Raw genomic sequence first — 21,400 nt, forward strand, 5'->3', positions numbered from 1 at the left:
CGTCACTGTCGCTCCCGCTAGGAGAACTACAGCTCCCAGTGTGCACGGCGTTCCCACTCCGCCGGTTACCCGTATGCTGCCCTCCCCGGCGAGAAACGGCGCAAACATGGCAGCTGCCAGTGAGAGAGCGGCGGCGGTGGTTGCTGCTGCTCAACTTTTATTGTTTACTTTACATGGCTCGGCCCGAGCTGAATACTTTTCCTCGCTCTTGTCTTTCAACGGTAACAGCCACCTGCAGAAGCAAGGCTGTGTCACTCAGTCAGAATTTGGGAACTCGGAGGACTTCGTGGAATGTGGTGAGAGCCTATACTTTGTGTGCCCCCTTTATTCAGTGCGGGTTCCTGCTCACTTCCGCATCCTTGGCCGGGACAGACGACTGCAAAGTCAGTGGGTCTAAACAGCATTTATTCGTCCTTGCAAAATGTATATTTATGAGACGTTCTAAAAACGCCGAAGTTTCCTCATGCAGCGTCAGTTATAAAAAACAAGCTGATCGGCGTTTATGTACAACGTCAAGTTCGTTGAGCTTCAATTGCTATGCAAATAGTATCTGTTAGTTGTCAGCGTTGTTCTATTTCCTCGTGCCTTGTAGGTGCAAATAACACTGGAGTATTTTGATTCAATAAACATTAGCAAAGCAACAAAGATATACACAACAAAGATTAGTCTGAAGACGGGTCCCGACCGAAACGTCACCTATCCATGTTCTCCTGAACCGCTGAGTTATTTAGCATTTTGTGTCAATCTTTAGCGAAACAACAAGCTGCCGGAGGAACCCAGAGTTCTTCCAGCAGATTGTGTTTTTTTTTTGCTCAAGATTTCAGCATCTGTAGTCGTGTCGCCAAGGGTAATAAACGTGTCAAGGTGGCTCAGAGATGGAGGAAGAACGTGTAGTGAGTGTTTGTTTGTAGGATGTGTATAGGTGATCAGAAGCACTGACAAATGGATTTTGCTATGCTTCTCGAAGGTAAGGAAAGAAATAGGAGTTCATAGAGTGAGTTACGAGCTTGGGCAATGAGCCTATTTTTTTTAAGCCAGTCTGTTTTACACACTTATCAGAGAAGTACACTATTATTGATCTCAAGATTCAGCAGTAATAGAAGCAACTATGTTCTGGACAAAACCATATCTGCTGTATATTTCATGAGAAATGACATTGAAAGCTCTAATGTAGGTGATCAATTTATCACTGGTAACTTATTAGATGATTAGTAACAATGTGATTTATATAGACTAGCTACGTGTTTGTAAATACCCTTAATTCTTGTTATAACAATTACAGCACGGAAACAGGCCATCTCGACCCTTCTGACTTGCTATCCACAAATGTGTATATTTGCGAGGATGCCTCCAGGCCCCATCTCAATTCTTTCTTACAAATATTATATTAATTTGAGCCAATCTTTGAATAAATACTGTTTCCATTCATTGATCTGTTTCCATACAATGTTCCAAGTAGGTCTCTGTGGTGTGCTGTTTTAATAACAAATGATTTCTGTTTACGTAGCTCCACTTTGAATTCGAATGGGATCACTGTTTGCTTCAATGAAAGTAGTTACCAATTAATTAGATTTTCCATTTGGATATTTAAATATTTCAGTATGCTTACTAATGTTAATGGTTTTAGAATATTTATATGGCTTATCTATTTAGTTGAATGTATTGGGTGCAACGAAGAGGGCCTTAATATATCCAAATTTTTTACTGTCTCCGGGAAATCCATGCCATGGATAATGAGAGCTTAATGTATTGGGTGATCTGTTATGTGAAGAGACCAGTAGCTGGAAATCCATATTTTAATGGCGTATACAATGAGAGATTGATGCTGATTGAGCACGTTTGGTATTTCTCTATTAAAAACACATCAAAGTCTTCAAAGATAATTAGCAAACCAGTTAGCAATTCTTTGCATATAATAGACAATAGGTGCAGGAGTAGGCCATTTGGCCCTTTGAGCCAGCACCGCCATTCAATGTGATCATGGCTGATCATCCCCAATCAGTACCCCGTTCCTGCCTTCTCCCCATATCCCCTGACTCCGCTATTTTTAAGAGCCCTATCTAGCTCTCTCTTGAAAGCATCCAGAGAACCTGCCTCCACCACCCTCTGAGGCAGAGAATTCCACAGACTCACCACTCTCTGTGAGAAAGAGTGTTTCCTCGTCTCCGTTCTACATGGCTTACTCCTTTTTCTTAAACTGTGGCCCCTGATTCTGGACTCCCCCAACATCGGGAACATGTTTCCTGCCTCTGGTGTGTCCAAGCCCTTAACAATCTTATATGTTTCAATGAGATCACCTCTCATCCTTCTAAACTCCAGAGTGTACAAGCCCAGCTGCTCCATTCTCTCAGCACATGACAGTCCCGCCATCCCGGGAATTAACCTTGTAAGCCTACGCTGCACTCCCTCAATAGCAAGAATGTCCTTCCTCAAATTAGGGGACCAAAACTGCACACAATACTCCAGGTGTGGTCTCACTAGGGCTCTGTACAACTGCAGAAGGACCTCTTTGCTCCTATATTCGATTCCTCTTGTTATAAAGGCCAACATGCCATTCGCTTTCTTCACTGCCTGCTGTACCTGCATGCTTACTTTCATAGACTGATGTACAAGGACCCCCAGATCCCGTTGTACTTCCCCTTTTCCCAACTTGATGCCATTTAGATAGTAATGATGCAATACTAATAATAACACTTTCAAGTGACACGAATGGTATTGTTTTCTCAACTTTTTTTATGTGTTAAGTTTCTCTTTGCCACTTCCTCTAGTTCTGTTTGTAAGCCGCAACTGTAATGTTGGTAAGTTAACCACTAAAAGTAGCAGAACAAACCCAATTTGTACTGTTATGCAGTGTCTGGCTTAGTACACATTTAGAGAATCATATCAATACCACGAGGCATGGGGAAATTTGAACACATTTTCTCCTGGAATTCAGCTAGCTGAGACAAATTGGGAATTGTGTTTTGCTTTCCTTATTGGGTACATATATCCGGAGGCTTTCCTCTTCATCGTAAAAAGAAGGATGTATTTGTATTGTTTCTTTAGAATTCCAAAGAAACTTAATTTTTGGTGTGTTGTCAGTGATGTCAGCTGTCGTAATGACCAGATAGCTGTCGAGATGCTTTCCTATTGTGAGGTATCTACCTACAGCACCTACTCGGGTGGTGCATTTTATATTTTAACTACTGCTTCAGATTTTTCCAAACTTCTTCCACTCCATAACCAATAGTTTTAAACATATTTCCTATGGGGAAAAATTCTCTACATTTTACCTTTTTTAGATCACAAATGCATCACCTCACACTTAGCAGGATTAAATTCCATCTGCCAGCCCTCATTCAAGTTGGTGAGATATGCCCTCCCTTAACGAAACCCTTCCTTCCCAAGTGCAGGTCCATCCTGTTCCTTATATTTTCCTCGCCAGTAACTTCCTGATGTCAGAGTCACTTCTGTAATCTGATTTATCCCTGCTGGCCTTCTTAAATAAAGATATGATATGCGCTGGCCACCAGTCATCTTGCAACGCTTTTGTGACCAGTGAAGTGTGAATGTATTTCAACACATTTAAACAATTAAATTCCCAGACCCTTTAAGACTGGTCCAATTATCTAATATAATTTTATTAAAATTAAACAGTAGTAGACTTATCGTGGAAGTTTGTGGAGATTTTGTTGTTGAAAAGTTGTTTTTCTCCTTTTTCTTTTGAGATAAATTTAGGAAGGAAATGTGCAAGAATGACAAAGATTGTTGAGTATAAGATTTCCGTTTGAACGAGAGATTGTTTCCGAATCAGCATCTCTCCAGAGTATACATGTGTAGGAAAGGACTGCAAATGCTGGTTTAAATCCAAGATAGACACAATGCTGGAATAACTCAACAGGACAGGCAACATTTCTGGAGAGAAGGAATGGCTGATGTTTCGGGTTGAGACCCTTCTTCAGACTGAAGACTGATCAGTCTGAAGAAGGGTCTCGGTCCGAAATGTCACCCATTCCTTCTCTCCGGAAATGCTGCCTGTCCTGCTGAGTTACTCCTGCATTTTGTCTATCTCCGATTTATACATCTGCTTTGGCTATGTAGCAGATATCGATCATGATGTAGCATCAAGCCAGTTGCTGATACTGGTATCAGTCTCAATTCTCTTTCAGGCATTCTTCTGTCTATTTCATTGCTGATTTTAATTGTGTTGATTGGCAGAGATAAGATATCAAACTCTTCATTAAGAATAATGCCTCTGGATTAAAAACAGAGCGTATATACTGTCAGGTCAAGCAGCATCTATAGAGAGAAAAATAGGTCATCATTGCAAAACATTAACCCTCTTATTGGAAATGCATCTGAAACGCGGGGTTCAGTGTTATCTTCAGGCTGTGGGCCGAGTATCAAAAATGTGTCTTGAAATCAACTTTCGTGACCCATGTCTTGGAACTACATGAAACTTTACACATATTTAGATAAAATATAATTGAGAAGGATGTCATAACTCGTCAGTGCCAAAAGTTGCACATTAATTAATTAAACTAATTAGAAAATGAGATCGAAAAAGTAAGCGGCGCCATCTAATGTCCAATGCCCATATTACACCATGGGGAGTTTATTTCCGTGTTGCAGTATATTTAAACCATATTATTATACTATATATATAGTATAGGCCACAGTGGGACTAGGGCAGTGCTGATTCCTGGGATGTCAGGACTGTCTTATGAAGAAAGACTGGATAGACTTGGTTTATACTCTCTAGAATTTAGGAGATTGAGAGGGGATCTTATAGAAACTTACAAAATTCTTACGGTGTTGGACAGGCTAGATGCAGGAAGATTGTTCCCGATGTTGGGGAAGTCCAGAACAAGGGGTAACAGTTTAAGGATAAGGGGGAAATCTTTTAGGACCGAGATGAGGAAAACCTTTTTCACACAGAGAGTGGTGAATCTCTGGAATTCTCTCCCGCAGAAGGTAGTTGAGGCCAGTTCATTGGCTATATTTAAGAGGGAGTTAGATGTGGCCCTTGTGGCTAAAGGGATCAGGGGGTATGGAGAGAAGGCAGGTACAGAATACTGAGTTGGATGATCAGCCATGATCATATTGAATGGCGGTGTACTCCTGCACCTATTTTCTATGTTTCTATGAGAGGAAAATGCCTAACCCTAACCCTAACTCGCCCCCCTTCCAGAGCTGTCCACGGCTGGAGCTGGAGCCGCTTTGGGACCGGCTGTGGGCTCCGTACGTGTGGCCCCTCAGCGCGTCCACCTCGGCCAGCATGCCCTGGATCATCATGGTGAAGATGGTGGGGAGCAGCAATGCCCTGCACGCCGCCCGGGCCGCCTTCAGCACTCCCATAACGCCGGCCCGCTTGCTCGCTGCAACACTGGCCGGCCGACAGCCCGACTGACCACTCGCAGCACCCACCGGCCATCCAACCTCTCGCAGCACCCGCCGGAGGCACGGCACGACCAACCGCTCTCACCACCCACTGGAGGCCTGGCCCGGCCCAACTCTCACCACCCACCGGAGGCCCGGCGGCCCGACCGATCCTCGACAACTTCCATTGGCCTACCAACAAACCCGACTGACTGACTGACCCATCCACCCACCCACCGACCAACCCACCCACCCACCGAATGCCCAACCCACGCACCCACCGAATGCCCAACCGACCGAATGCCCGACTGACTGATCCTAACCCTAGCTCCACATTTGTTATTTATCATTTTTATCTAACAGTTCACATCATAACTTTACAAAGATAAATCAATTGAAAAACAAAATGATCAAGGTTATTAGCATTACCGTTATTCCTTCTAAACCTTGCTATTGTTTTGATGTAATTAGGAGGCAGCCATGATCCCAGGGTCCTCGCTGCCGAGTGACCATAAAACAAAGCGCGGGATTGGTCAATTTGAGTCCGACCTCAATGTCAAACGTGCATTGATTGATCAAACGGGCAATTAATATTCGGAAAATTTGAGGTTTTTCTCATAGTTTTAAAAATGTACAGGTTGTGTTCTTCACTAGTTTCAGGTATGATTTATATAATATATTTGCACAATATGTTAAAAATTCAGGTAGTTCCATGAGTTGGGTCACGAACTTGAACGAGAAAGCTCCTCGGCCCACAGACTACTTGGATGTTTTATTTTTGGGAGGCAGGGTTATAAATTGGCTAAAGCATGTGGCAAATGCTTTTAAAAAAAAAAATGTAAATGTGCTCATGACATCCATGCACGTAACGCAAGGATTTCTACCTGCCCAAATGGGAAATTTAGTGCTGACATGCAATATACATACCAGGCAAAATAATAATTAATAATAAATAAGATACCATAGCCATATATTCTTGGGTATCTTATGCACAGACTTGCTGTTGTCTTATAAATAATTAGTAACTAGTGCAGGATCTAAGATTCTTGTATAAAGATTAGCAAATGCTTGCTTGAAGCAGATGTGCTGCAGTTTTCCTGAGTGCAGTAGTTTAATCAGCTATTCCAGCTCATTGGGGAAAAAAAACTGCAGATGCTGAAAATCTAAAATAAAAACAGAAATTGCTGAATACGTTGTACACTCAGTAAGTTGGATACTCAGTACGTCCGGCTGTATCTATCGGAGGAGAAACTGTGTTAACATTTCGGATCTAACACTTAATTTTATTTTCAACATGTTCTGTGTTTATTCCAGCACTTTAATCTTTTGCATCCATTTGAGAAAGCAGTTGTGTTTTGATTTTAGATCTCCTCTGAAGTATAGCATCTCTTACAGTATAGCATTAGCTCAGTACGGTGTTTGATTGTTTGCTGAAATATTACCACTTACATACCTAAAATGGAATCTGAGCTTTCAAACTGCTTCAGGCAAGAGCACTATCACTGATTCATAGTTAAGCATTTCAGCGCCGCAGAGCTCGTAGATGCTGCAAGGTTACCAGATTGTGGGTGGGGTTGGGCATATGCGATATAAGGTCATGTAGTACTTTTAACCAAGAATGAGTATTTTAAATTTGCGATATTGTTTTAGCAGGAAACAACAGCCATTGTTCACACTATTTCAGCAGCTAAGTTATGACGGGCTGGATATGCTAACCAATGCTTTCTGTGGTTTGGTTGGCTGATCATCAACAACACTACAGAATTTGGACACCCTTTGACTCTGCCTCTTCTTAACTAAACTCACCCCACCCTATTCAAAAAAAGATACAAAATGCTGGAGTAACTCAGCAGGTCAGGCAGCATTTCTGGAGAAAACTGAAAAGAGGAGGGCCAGGACACTGCCTGGCAAGTGATAGGTGGATATATGTGAGGTTTTTTTTTTCAACCCTCCCCACCTGTATCTACTTATCACTTGTTAGGCTGTTTCCTGTCCCTCCTCTCTTCTGGCTTTCTACCCCTCCCCCCACCACCGTAATCAGTCTGGAGAAGGGTTTCGACCCAAAACGTCCACTGTCTATGTTCTCCAGAGAAGCTGCCTGAGTTACTACAGCACTGTTTTTTTTTGTTGTAAACTAGTATCTGCATTTCCTTGCTCCCTACCACTCTTCTAACTTAGTTCTGTTAGACTCACTGACCGTGAGTGATGGGGTTCTTGAGTGGACTATCTACAAGTGTGGACCGAGTGGAGATTTGTGCCAGAAATACACAATCTTGGTTCTGCATGATAGTCATGGATGCAACAGAAAAATATCTTGTTCTAACTACTGAATCAATGGGATCAATCGGTACATTCTGCTGTCATGCAGGGTCCAGCACTTTTCAATTTTTCTTGCTAATATTCTGCAACTCGCCTCCAACAAAGTTGAAAGGTAACCAATCTACAGGATCATTAGGGAAACTGCTTAGTTTACCTTGCCTCAACTTCTGAATTAAACTTGCAGCAACATTGGACATTGAGGTACAATATACAGAAAATTCTTGCATATGTTCACATGAGGATATAGGAAAGACACTTCACTAAATTTCTGAAAAACAAAGGCCATTTACCCATCTATCACTTTACCAACCTACAACAGTGAAAATTCACGGCAAAACCCTAGAAAACGTGAGCCACTTCCCTTATTGCGGGAGGTGCCTCTCGGCGAGGGAAATATTGATGATGAAATTCAGCACAGCCTTCACTGTGATAACATAGCTTTTGGTGGACTGATGAAAAGGACGGTTAAGATTAATCCCTCAGAACCAGCATTAAATTAACTCTCTGCTGGGTAGTAGTGATCCTTGCTCTCCAATGTACTCCTCCAATGGACTGCCTCCAATAGGTAACTCAAGGCACTGGAGAGATTCCACCAAGTTGCTTTCTGAAAAATTCTCCAAATCTAAAAGGATAAGTGAATCAATATCAGTAGCCTCTGCTAGCCTAGCTTCCCCATCACTGAGGCACTAATTAAACCTCCAGTGAGCAAGCCTCATTTTTTAAATTCCCAACACCAAATCCTGAAACAAATACTTTTTTATAGCTTTGCCATGGGATGGGATTGCCACATGGACAGTTGAACAGATTCTCGGATCTTCTCAAAGCATCTGAGAAATTGCATCATCCACAAGAGGTGGGGCCTCGTGGACAGTGCCTCCTGCGAGTGTGGCGACCCAACACAGACAGTGGAGCACATAGTCACCAGTTGCCCCAACACCGGCCACTGAATGGTGAACGAGGTCTGATTGACCTGGACGATGACACGTTGGCCTGGCTCGCCTCGACGGAGCTGCAGGTCTAAAAGACATACGACAGAAGAAGAAGACGGTCACCTGGGAAAACTTGGCCCATGATTGCTCAAGATTACAGAAGGGGCAGTTGGGACAGTATTTAAAACCTCAACAGTGCGCACCAGGTGAATACCGAAGGCAAGTGTAAACGATGGAAGGAGCAATTACCTCAAAATATGCAATTGTTGCAAACCTCCTACCCTATTTCACCATAATGAGGCAATTCCTACCCCATTTGTGTGTCTGCAGGTCCGGTACTAGCTTTTCATGTGGCAGGTGAGGCCACAAAACCTGAGTGGAAGCAAGTCATCTCGCTCCTAAGGACCTGCGTAAGAAACCAAAGAATGTTTTTGCGTGATGTGCGAGAGGTTAACAGAATATTCGTTAATGGGAATAATTGCAGGAGAAGAATGAAACTGTCAATATCACACTGGCAGTTTGCAATAAATAGTTTTGAATTTATGGTTTGGTTTATCATTATCATGTTTATTGAGATACAGAGAAAAGCTTTGTTAACATGGTATCCAGACAAATCATGAGTACATTCAAGATGCACAACTACGAAGGGAAATGCCTAGAGTAAAATACCAAGAGTCAAGAAGGTTTTATTGTCATATGTCCCAGATAGAACACACAGACACAGACACGCACACACACACACCCCTACCTTATTTGAGGTTGTAGTGTTTAATAGCCAAATGACTGTAGGGAAGAAGCAGTTCCTGAACCAGGACGTTACAGTTTTCAGGCTCCTAAACCGTCCCGATGGCAGGGGTGAAATGAGTATGTGGCCAGGATGGTGTGGGTCTCTGATGATGCTGGTTGCCTTTTTAAGGCAGTGATTCCAATAAATCCCTTTGATAGTGGGGAGGCCGGAGCCAGTACCAGAGTGCAGACTATAGTGTTAAAGTATTATAGTTTTACAGACAGTGCAGATACAAGTGCAAGGGCCTTAATGAGGTTGGTTGTGAGATTAGGACCGTGCTACTTCCCGCATAATCATCACTTTTGCATGTTTCATCTCTGATTCCTTTCTTTCTGTTCTAACTATTTGTCTCCATCTCCAGGGAAAGGCTATCCACCAATATCCACTATAAGTCCACAACTCCCACAGGTACCTAGATTATACTTCCTCCTTCTCTGCTCCCTGTAAAGACTCCATTCCATTCTCTCACTTCCTCTGGGTCACATTTGCTCTGATAATAACATTCCACCTCGGTGCTTCGGAAATATTTAAACCATGGTTTCCCCTGTATCATAGTGGCCAGAGCGCTTGACTGCATCTCATCTATTTCCTGCTTCTCTGGTTTCATTCTATCTCTTAAACATAGTGAGAACAGAGTTCCACAGAAACAAGGTATTGTGGATTACTGAATTACAGAAAAGATACAAAGTGCTAGAGTAACTCAGCAGGTCTGGAGCATATCTGAAGAACACGGATAGGTGACGTTTCGGGTCGGGACCTTTCTTAAGTTCTCCTGGTCTTTACCTTCCATCCTATCGCCCTTACATTCAACAAATCATCTTTTTCAACTTTAAGCAGCTTCACAATTTTCCAACAACCTGTCCCTGCCTACTCTTCCATGTCAGTTCATCAGGTAACCACAGGAGATGCAGTACCCGTCCTTTCACCTCTTCCTGAGTCACCATCCAGAAATGCAAATGGTATTTCCATCCCTTGCACTTCTAGTGTAGAGTAATGCATTAATGTGGCTTCCTCTGCATGGGAGAAAGCAAACAGATTAGGTGATCACTTTCTGGAACACCTGCAGTCTGTTCATGAGAGTGACACTGAGCTTCCGTTGCTCTCCCAGTCCCACTGTGACCTGCATGTTAAACCAACATATGTTTGAGAAAGAGTACGATATCATTTGTCTCGGCATGTTACAGCATGCAGGCCTCAATCCAATTCTCCAACTTCAGATAACCACTCCTTCTGGCTGTTCGTATCAAGCCAGGCTATTTTTGTCTTGCATTTTTGTACATTTCTTCACCTTATCAAAGAAAATTCCTTTGTTCCACCTAATTGCCTCCCCTCCCACTTCTCCACTGCCTAGACTAACCTGTTTGTCTCTTTCTCGATTCTGAAGCGAAAGTTTCAGACCTGAAACCTCTTTACACAGGTGTTGACAGCGCTGTTGTGTTTTCCCAGCTTTCCAGCATCTACTCTTTTTTGAGTTTAGTTTTTTAGTTTGAAAATATTTTGAGTTTATGTTGGTCGATCATTTAAAAACAATATTTGCATCTTTATACCATTTAACTGTATTAAAACAATCTACACAATTGACAACCCTTGGAGTAATTATGTGATCTATAAAACCATAAACACAAGAGACTGCAGATGCTGGAATCTGGAGTATAAAACATAGTACTGATGCAGGGTCTTGACCCAAAATGTTGACCACCATCCTTTGCCTCCACAGATGCTGTTTGACTAATTGAGTTTGTCCATTTGTTTTTTTCTGTGTTCATTCAGGGCAAAGGGATGTGTTGTAACTTCCTCTTGCTATATTTAAGAGGGAGTTAGATGTGGCCCTTGTGGCTAAAGGGATCAGGGGGTATGGAGAGAAGGCAGGTACAGGATACTGAGTTGGATGATCATATTGAATGGCGGTGCAGGCTCGAAGGGCCGAATTGCCTACTCCTGCACCTATTTTCTATGTAAGGTGTTGACCAATTGCTGTATACCAGCTGTAATTGCTGATCCAAGAACACTAACTGGTTATTTGAATAAACAGATTCTATATACATTTATTTATGTCACCTCTAAGAAAACATTTATCACAGGGTCAGTGCTTTAAATTACTGTAAGCTTTTCTTTTAATGTTTCAGAGTCTTCATTTTTGAATCCTGAAGACACAGATTGTGTGCCAAGAGGAGCTCCGCCGTGTGAACCAATGCCATCCTTGGATACGGAAAAAATTCTGGTATGATATCTTGTACAATAAAGCAGAACACAGGCTTTTTAAACTCGTGACATTGCTGGCTCTGAAAGTGCTATAGTTTTATTGCTTTGAAATTGATTTGAACATGGTTCTTGTGCACCTAGACGTCCCTTTATATTTTTAATATATGAATAATAATACTAGTCTTGAAGTCTAAGGAAATCTAAGGTAGACCAAAACTTGAATTCATTAAATCATTCATCTGAAATTAAATCTGAACAATTTTAAGGTGCAACATTTCCAATTCATCTTGTTAAAGCCTGCTTATTACATAGAGTATCTTAATTTGTCATTAAGATACTATAAAACATTTAGTCATTCATTTGTTCCAGATGTTTAGAGACTTACAGCGTATAAATTTGTTGATTTGTAACCAGAATTGCAGATACAAACAGCACAAAATTGAGCCCTTTTAGCTCATCCATGATGAATGTAATGCCTGACTATGCTAATCCCATTTGTTCATGTTAGACCTTCTGCTTCTTCTTCTTGTAGGATTCCGGCAGTGTAGACGCTGCTAAGCGTATTACTGCCCTCCACAGGTCAAAGTTTGAACTAAATCCTTACATACAGTCCTGTAACTTGCAGGAATTGAAGAACAGCCCTGGATATCAGTTCATGTTTCTCACTGTGTCCAAACAAAGATGAAACAGAAAAAGCCTCAACTCCAAGTCCTGTCAGTCTAACAAACAATACTTCTCTTTCTACCCTGTACTTTTTACATTCTAGGAAAACATGCTTAACTGTCTCATTACTCCCACATTCACACAAGCCAGAAACATGTTTCCCTACAATGCACAAATAGTAATTTAACCCACAGTGTCCCAACCTCAATCTACACAGTTTAACTGAGTCCCTACGGGACAAAGATGTACAGAAACATATTTTCCTAACTTCAGATTGTATAGAAAAGTAGTGTCTACCCCTGACTTCCATTTCCCATCCTCTCTGCCATTCTTTTGTTAAGCCCTCTTTAATTATTTCTCTCAGTTCCACTCTCCCCAATAATACATGGATATCTATTTCTCTTCTTAAACTCTCCTTTGCTATGAGGTCCACCTGCTCATTCCCCCTCACCCCAGCATGCCCGGGAACCCAGCAAAAAGTGATGTTACACGCAAACCCAATTCTAGAAAACACACTCATGATTTCATTTAGAATGTCAGGACGAGCTTTAGATTTCCCTACTCTTAAAGTTTCAAGAGCAGCTGCAGAATCAGAACAGATAATGACTTCACTAAAACTGGCTTCCTCAATCCACCATAGAGCCCATTGAATTGCCATTAATTCAGTCGTGAGAACAGAGCTTCCATCAGAAATGCGCCGGCCAATCTTCAACCCAAGCTGCTCCACATACACTCCAAACCCAGCTCTCCCACTAACTGGATCTTTAGATCCATCTGTAAAAACAATCAAAGTGCTCTCACTGATTGAATTAAGATATTCCACTACTCTTGGAGTCACCTCGCGCTTATCCTTTTCCTGAAGAAAAGCAAGCTCAATAAACAGTTCAGGAAGAACCCAATAGGGCACAGGTAGCCATATTGTATGCTCTATAATACCCCCTTGTTCCAAACCCAGCTTCTTAGCCCACTGATTTATAATGACAAAAAATGTGTTATATTTGTTACCATCATCAACCTCTTGCAACAAACACCTTGCTAGGAAGGTATCATTACGCCCACAAAGTTTAGCCCAGTAATGTAACCCTAGCTTAATGTGCCTTAACCATAAGGGCATTTCTCCCATTTCAACAATCAGGGCAGGGACTGGGGAAGTCCTGAAGGCTCCACAGCAAAGCCTCAAAGCCTTTGCCTGCAACACATCTAGCCTAGCCAGAACAGTTTTAGACGCAGACCCATACACAAAACACCCATAGTCAAGAGAAGATCTGATCATGGCCTGATAAATTAGCAGCATTGTCTCCCTGTTGGCCCCCCACTCACACCCAACCAGACTTCTCATAACATTCAGAACTTTTCCACACTTCAACACAATTTTACCTACATGCACAGCCCAAGTCATACGCTCTTCAAACCAAACACCCAAAAACTTAAAAACCTTTACCTTCTCCAATAGAGACCCATACATATACAGCCCTAACTTAGGTAACTTTCTTTTAAAACCAAATACCATATATTTAGTCTTAGAGGCAGAGATTTTAAAGCCCCATGTGTTCCCCCATTCCTCTACAGACACTAACACTCTTTGAATCTGTTTTAAAACAAACTCTACATTACGACCTCTTTTCCAGATGGCCCCGTCATCTGCAAACAAAGACAGACCAAATCCTCCCTCTAATTTACAAAATATGTCGTTTATCATGATATTAAATAAAACTGGACTGATAACACTTCCCTGCGGGGTTCCATTCTCTATTTCTACAGTCTCTGAGCTGACACTACCAACCATTACTTGTATTGTTCTATTCAATAAAAAATCCTTAATCCAGTTGAACATTCGTCCCCTGACTCCCAAGTCAAAAATTTTAATCATTAATCCCTCCTTCCACAAAGAATCATATGCCTTCTCAATATCAAGGAATACACTCACTACTGTTTCCTTGCTTCTAAATGCCCTTTTAATATCCTGATCCAAAACTGATACAGACTCCATTGTAGACCTTCCATTCCTAAAGCCATTCTGTACATCAACAAGTAGTCCTCTGGTTTCTAAAAAATAAACTAGTCTGTTGGTTACCATCCTCTCCATAATTTTACAGAGCACTGCTGTGAGCGCTATAGGGCGATATGAACTAGGGTCAGATGCCTCTTTGCCTGGTTTTAAAATAGGGACCACGACTGCATGTTTCCATTCCTTTGGTAAATAACCCTCTGCCCACACAGTATTAAACAAAGCTAAGATTTCATCAAGTACAATATCATCCAGATGTTTAAATAACTCATACGACAACCTATCTCTCCCCGGGGTGGTATTTGCCCCAGACATAATTGCATCCTTCAACTCTTTTATGGTAAAAAACAGATTAAAGGTATTATCATTTACTAAACTCCTCTCCAGCTTCCACTGATTAACTGCCATCAGCTCAGTTCTCTTTCTACACCTCTCCACTCCCATGCTCTCTGATCTATGCACTGCTTGAAAACTGTCAACACACATGTCTGCTTTTTCCTTATTGGAGACTGCTACCACCTCACCCTTCTGCAACACTGGTAACAAACTTCTTTTGTATACTCCTGACATTCTACGCACAGCTGACCACAAATGCCTTACTGGAGTTTCCGGGCCTAGCGTACCACAAAACTTCCTCCAACTATTCCTCTTTGCATCCTTTACAACTCGTCTTGCTACTGCCCTTAGCCGCTTGTACTCCATTGCATTGACCAAAATTGGATACTTTCTTAATTTTCGATAGGCTATATTCCTATTCCTTACAGCTTCATCACATTCTTTATTCCACCAAGGAACAGACATACGGGACCTAGGTTCCTGCTTCACAGGAATAGTACAACAAGCTGCCTCATGAATCATGAGACTAATGGAAGTATTCCAACTATCTACAGAACCCTCAATATTAACCTCTCCAACTAAACTTTGAGCCTTCTCTTGGAATTTATCCCATTTGGCGTGAAAAAAGTTATATCTAGGGACTTTCTTTTCCACTTCTCTCCTCAAATCCCTACCAAACCTACATAAAATTGGATAATGATCACTACCCAGTGTATATCTATCCATTACATCCCATTCACCAATTCTTGCTAAATTTGATGAAGCAATTGATAAATCTATGTGGCTGCAGGTGTTTCTCACAATATTATACCTAGACGGCCTTCCATCATTTAACAATACCAACTCATACTTGTCTAGAAATTCTTCAACAATAACACCATTTTTATCCCTGTGATCACTACCCCATAAAGGATTATGCGCATTAAAGTCTCCAATCCATCATGTTAGACCTGTAGCCCTCTATGCCTTTTCTATCAGAGTATCTGTCCAAATGCCTTTGTAATTCTATTGGCCCTCACCACTTCCAATGGCAGCTAGTTCCATATAATCACCACCTTCTATGTGGAAAAACTGTTACATTTATTCCCTTTCAACTTAAACCTATGCTCACGGGTTTAGACTCCCCTGGGAGAAAATATTCTGATTATCCTGTCTCAGCCCTTCATCTATTGCTATTTTCAGGGGCTGTAGACTTGCACCCCAATTCTTCCAGGGGAGAATGTCTCTTTCCATCAAAGCTCTTGCCATCCCTCCTTGTGTCAACATTATTTGAGCAACTCTTTAGAGAGTATATTTTCTTATGGTTTTAACCAAGAAATGGTGGAAGTTTATCAGGCAAATCATAGCAGTTGTCCAAAACATACAGAGAATGTTCAACAGTGTTTCATCAAAAATACCTCAACCAGATTACAGGCACTACCCAACGTATGTGATTGGCGACATGCGTGAGCTTGCACTTACCTAAGCAATTCTTTAAGCCCACTGCTTTATTTCCGAGTTGCACATCTCGGTAGTCTTGATAACTGTGTACTATTGCGCATATGGCCGTTTCCGCGAGCCAGTCGCTTGTTCCCGTGGATGCTCCACGTTAGAGTTCCCACGTTGTCTCCCACTGGTAATACACAGTAGGAATAGTAAATTTACGCGTGTGCAGTAGCACTTCTGTTTCTGACCTATGTAACATCTGACTTGCGCGAGTCTGCGAGATGGAGCCCTTATCCAAGTCGGGGAGCGTCTGTATATTGAAATTTCCGTGTTGGGGAAATAAATGTAAAACTTTTGACATAATGGAAGCATCTTTCACTGAATATTGAGAAGTGATTATGATAATGATGGAGAAATATTATTTTATATGTTACCCTTCATTTTATGGTTGCATGGTTGATACTCCTTGCACTAATGCATTATGTTTCTTGCTTCCAGAGTCAAGCTAAAGTTTTGGCTGAACAAAAGAGGTTTCCATTTTCTACCATTGATACAAATACAAATGAGGAATTAGGTAGGCATTGTACATTAATATTTTATATCAGTGAATTTGAAGATGGATAATCAGATCAAGAAAAAAAACATTTTTTGGAAAGGGAAACAAATCTTGTGTTCTTCTCCTTTTGGGTCTTGTCATATTAACTGGTGATTAATAGGAGCAGGATAGCAAGGATTTTCTGAGTGTCTCTCAGAAACACTTCCGCATATGTGTACATTCATATCTTTGTATACCCAGTGTTGTTTTCGAATAGTTAACAAAAAACAGTTTTCTCCCCTTGAATCTATTTGATGCAACTAGAGATCCAGTTATCAGCACCGCAATCAGCATCAATGTTCTGTATTCCATTTAAAAAAAAAAAAATTAGTTTTACTATCTTAAGAAGATATATGCAAAAAATAATCCAAAATATGGATGTAACTTTGCTGATCTTCAATATTTGAAAGTGCTCTTGACCCATTGAGACTGCTGATTAGCAGTTACGGAGCTAAAATATCCGGAATTGAAGTAAACTCTTTGTTGGCTGAACTCTTCTGGGTCCCCACTGATATGAATTATTCTTTCTCGTTACACCTTCAACAAAATTTGCATAGAGATAAAATAAAATAACATCCAGAGTTCTTTGGGATTAAACTGCCTACTTAATTTAAATAGTCTTTTTAAGATGATGTTAATTACCATCTGTTTGTACATAATATTTTCCCAGCATTTGGCTATGCCTTGATTGGAAACAGCTTATATGATGAAGCAATAAAGCGCTTCTCAGCCCTTTTACAGGTATGTATGTTTTATTAAAATTACAACACAAACGGTATCATTCCTTTATGGGAATTATTTACATAATGTTTTAAATATATAATTATGTGTACCTGGTATATGCAAATCTAGAACTGCATGGAAATATTTTGCATTGTAAGACTGCCTTACTGGTGCCTTACTAAGGTGGAGATGGAACATCTTTCTACATCTGGTGAATGAGTGCTTGAAATTGCTTAGCAACAAAGTGTTTAACATCTGCCATCAAGGAACCTTGCTTTTATTGGAGATTTATCTTTGAGTATTCAAATTTAATGTGAAATTAATGTCTTAAATATTCTGTGATATTTCAAATTAGTTGCGAATCTATCACATAGAAGCAGCATACAATTGAACAACTTTTTATGATTTTTATTGCACCTTGCCTTTACTCTATTTTGTGTCTTTGTACGAGAGTAGGGAAACCCGGAACTTGTGAGTGCGATCTATGGAAGAGGAATAGCATATGGAAAGAAAGGCTTACAGGTCAGTATTCTATCTGTTTGCAATAACACCAAATTCATGATTCTAGAAAGCTTGTGATATTTATTTTAAGGCATTTTGAGCTTTAATTTCTACTTGTATAAGGGTGGTTCTGCTATAACGCAACATTTATGTTCCTAAGAAACCTTGCATTATAGAAGGTGTTATTGTAGAAACATTTATGTCAATGGGGCCAACACGGTGGGGAGCTTGTTTCAGACTCACAATAACAAACTTTATTTTTCCCGTAGCATTTTTCAAAAATAAAGCTATTTTAAAAAGCGATATTTATTTTTGTTACTGCAAGCTATAATACTAAAGGCTGTATGTTTTATTATTTAATTGAGTATTATTGTAAAAGTCTTAATAAAAGTGATTGCTTGCCAAATTAAGTGGGCACCTACGATGAAATTGACAGACTATACTCTCTGGAATCTGATTACTGTGGGGAGGTAATATGGAAGCATTTTTTTTGCTGGAGTTTTTTTTTCAAGACACTTTTTTTCCGGCTAGTAAATTTCCAAAGTAACCTTTAAGTAGTTCTCTAGTTCATGATTGAAATTACGTTGTAACCAATCCCAAGGAGCCTCACGCGCGGCAGGAGTATCGAAGATAGAGGACCCGCCCAGTAAGCCCCACTTGCTGCCGGAAACCGGGGACTTGCCCGGACTGCCCAGCTCGTCGTGTAGACCGACTCGCGCCGTGGACCGAGAACCCACCTCTGGAGACCCGGTTTGCCCGCCCAGTGGAAAAAGTCAGATGGAGGGCCGGTAGGCAGACCGGCTGCAGGAGGGAGTGTATTGCCTCGACGGTGGAGTGGGCCACTGGAGACTCTGCAACAGCCTTGTGCTCAGCTGGACTGTGCGCTGCTCCAAGAGGCCGATCACGTGGACTGGATGCGACCTGCAGCAGCGGACAACACCAGGGCTGCGCTTGGCCAGGCCGGAAATGTGTACTTAATGAAATGGCGCCAAATATGGCGGCGCCAACATTATATGCAAAATTAATTTCACTATGGAATGTTCAATGGCACATGTGACTATAAATATCCATTGAACTATTTGGCTGTGTAATACATACACATAGTGTTCACTAATCCATTAATCATGTTCTATCAAGTTTGTGGTATGGAACGCACATTATAACAGAACTAACCTGTATTTTGAAGGATGTTCCTCATGTTTAATAAGTTAAGCTACTGATAATTAGAAGCAAATATAGTTTTGCCTAGATAGCCATTGAAATGCAAGCAAACAGAAAATGCTAGCAGCCCTCAGCAAGTCAAGCAGCATCAGAGGAACACTTTTTTTGGGTTCTAATGAAGGGTGCATGACTTGATATGTCAGCTCTTTCTTTCCCCACTGTCTAGTATCTATCTATATATACTTTTAAAACTGTGTGTGTGTGCACGTGCGTCATTTTGCTTTTTAAACATATTTCCTCGAAAACCAGACGCAAAAATGCGGAGATATTTACATATTTCGGTAGGGATTTAACATGATTTCAGAAATCCATTCCTCAATCTGCTCAATTATTTCCCCAGATTTTGAATAAAGCTGTTCACAAAACTCACTTAAAAAAAAAAAATTGCCGCTTGCCAGCTTCTGACGTCACAATGTCCACATGCCCACCAATCGAGGCCCACCTGCTTCCCGGCCCCGCCCCCCCGCCGCTGTGGATTAATGCAGCTGCCGTCAACACGCATGCGCAGTTTTCCACGAGTCGCGTTACGCCCCCCCCCCCCCCTTTATTCAAAACTCGCAGAAAGAAAGAGCGTCTGCAGACCCGGAGGTCACCGCCGCGCTCTCACAGCCGCCGCTCGTTCAGAGCCGCAAACCGAACGCGCTGCCAGTCGCGCCGTACGCAAGTCCTTTGAAAAAAACCTTGCGAGCGGGCAAGCGAGCTTTGAAAAAAACCTTGTGACACCCCCCCCCCCTCTCTATCTCCCCCCCCCCCTCTATCTCCCCCCCCTCTCTATCCCCCCCCTCCTCTCTATCCCCCCCCCTCCTCTCTATCCCCCCCCTCCTCTCTATCCCCCCCCTCCTCTCTATCCCCCCCCTCCTCTCTATCCCCCCCTCCTCTCTATCCCCCCTCCTCTCTATCCCCCCCCCTCTATCCCCCCCTCCTCTCTCTCCCCCCCTCTCTCTCCCCCCCTCCTCTCCCTCCCCCCCTCCTCTCCCCCCCCCTCCTTTCTCCCCCCCTCCCCCTTCTCTTTCTCTCCCCCTTCTCTCTCTCTCCCCCTTCTCTCTCTCCCCCTTCTCTCTCCCCCCCTCCTCTCTCTCCCCCGTCTCTCTCTCCCTCCCCCCCTCCTCTCTCTCCCCCCCCTCTCTCTCCCCCCCTCCTCTCTCTCTCCCCCCTCCATCCCCCCCCTCCCTCTCTCCCCCCATCCATCCCCCCTCTCTCTCTCCCCCTTCTCTCTCTCTCTCCCCCGTCTCTCTCTCTCTCCCCCCCCTCTCTCCCCATCTCCAATATATCTCCCCCCTCTGTCTCTCTCTCCCCCTTCCCTCTCTCCCCTCCTCTCTCTCTCTCCCCCCTCTCTCTCTCTCTCTCCCCCCCTCTATGATATCAAGGGGGGTAGTTAGTGTGGGGTTGGTTAGTGTGTGTGACGCCGCACGCCGCCCTGCACCCCCCCCGCAAACGCGTGTTGGGGGAACAGACCCAACGGGTCAATACTTGGTCTAGTATATTATTAAAACTCTCATCTTGTTTGTTACTGTGTGTGTGTGTGTGTGTGTGTGTCTGCCTGTGTGTGGATGTGATCATGGAACTACGCCAAAACGGTACACGTTAGTGCTACAATTTTTGACTGACCTGCTAAGTGCTTCCAGTATTTTGTGTTTTTATTTTGGATTGCCAGCATCTGCAATTGACATCTGAAATGCTTGTTTGAATAATGGAGGAAGATTATAAAAATAAAAGAAAAGTGGATTAACTTTTCTTGTAGTGCTGTTATCTTAAGCAACCTTTTTGTTTGCAGGATATCAGAAATGCTGAACTTGCTCTGTTGGAGTTGAATAGAGTTATAGCCTTAGAGCCGAATGCACCCGAGGTATTTGAACAAAGAGCAGAGGTAGATTCTGTCATTATTCATTGATTCCAATATTTTGTATGATTTAAATGTTATAATGGCCCATTTAGTAGAGTTGTATGCTCAACTTCAATTTTGTGTGTTTGCTCTTAATTTTTTAACCCCCTTCAGATTTTGTCACCACTGGGACGGTTAAGTGAAGCTTTAAATGACCTCAGCAGAGCGATACAATTGCGCCCATCTGCACGTCTATATAGGCACAGAGGCACACTATACTTTATTTCTGAGGTGAGTAGGTGATCATGCTTCTTCTGTTTCTTTAATTACACAATGCAATATATCTATATATTACTGGAACTGTCTTTGTTTGTATATATGCGTGTGAGTGCGTGACGATTCAAAACTCCGCCAAACAGTGCACGATAGCGCTACAAATTTTGGCCCACCTTACTCACCATTGTCCTGGGATTAAAAAAGAGACTTTTTCAGCACGTTTCCACTTGCTGTG

At 42.1% G+C, this 21,400-nt stretch overlaps 1 protein-coding gene across 2 annotated transcripts in view; it reads left to right on the forward strand.

Moving 5' to 3' along the window:
* The first annotated feature begins 56 nt into the window (after positions 1-56).
* Positions 57-21,400, forward strand: part of ttc13 (tetratricopeptide repeat domain 13) — a 54,380-nt gene continuing 33,036 nt past the window's right edge. Inside the window, exons 1-7 of one of the 2 annotated variants that reach the window (XM_033025898.1) lie at positions 57-296; positions 11,520-11,614; positions 16,526-16,601; positions 17,293-17,363; positions 17,802-17,867; positions 20,842-20,934; positions 21,064-21,180. In XM_033025898.1, coding sequence (XP_032881789.1) covers positions 74-296; positions 11,520-11,614; positions 16,526-16,601; positions 17,293-17,363; positions 17,802-17,867; positions 20,842-20,934; positions 21,064-21,180 — 741 coding nt within the window. In that variant the 5' untranslated portion in view covers positions 57-73. The remainder of the gene's footprint in view (positions 297-11,519; positions 11,615-16,525; positions 16,602-17,292; positions 17,364-17,801; positions 17,868-20,841; positions 20,935-21,063; positions 21,181-21,400) is intronic. The other variant, XM_033025897.1, reaches the window with a different exon arrangement.

Source organism: Amblyraja radiata, chromosome 8 (assembly GCF_010909765.2).
Source record: "Amblyraja radiata isolate CabotCenter1 chromosome 8, sAmbRad1.1.pri, whole genome shotgun sequence".
Classification (NCBI taxonomy): domain Eukaryota; kingdom Metazoa; phylum Chordata; class Chondrichthyes; order Rajiformes; family Rajidae; genus Amblyraja; species Amblyraja radiata.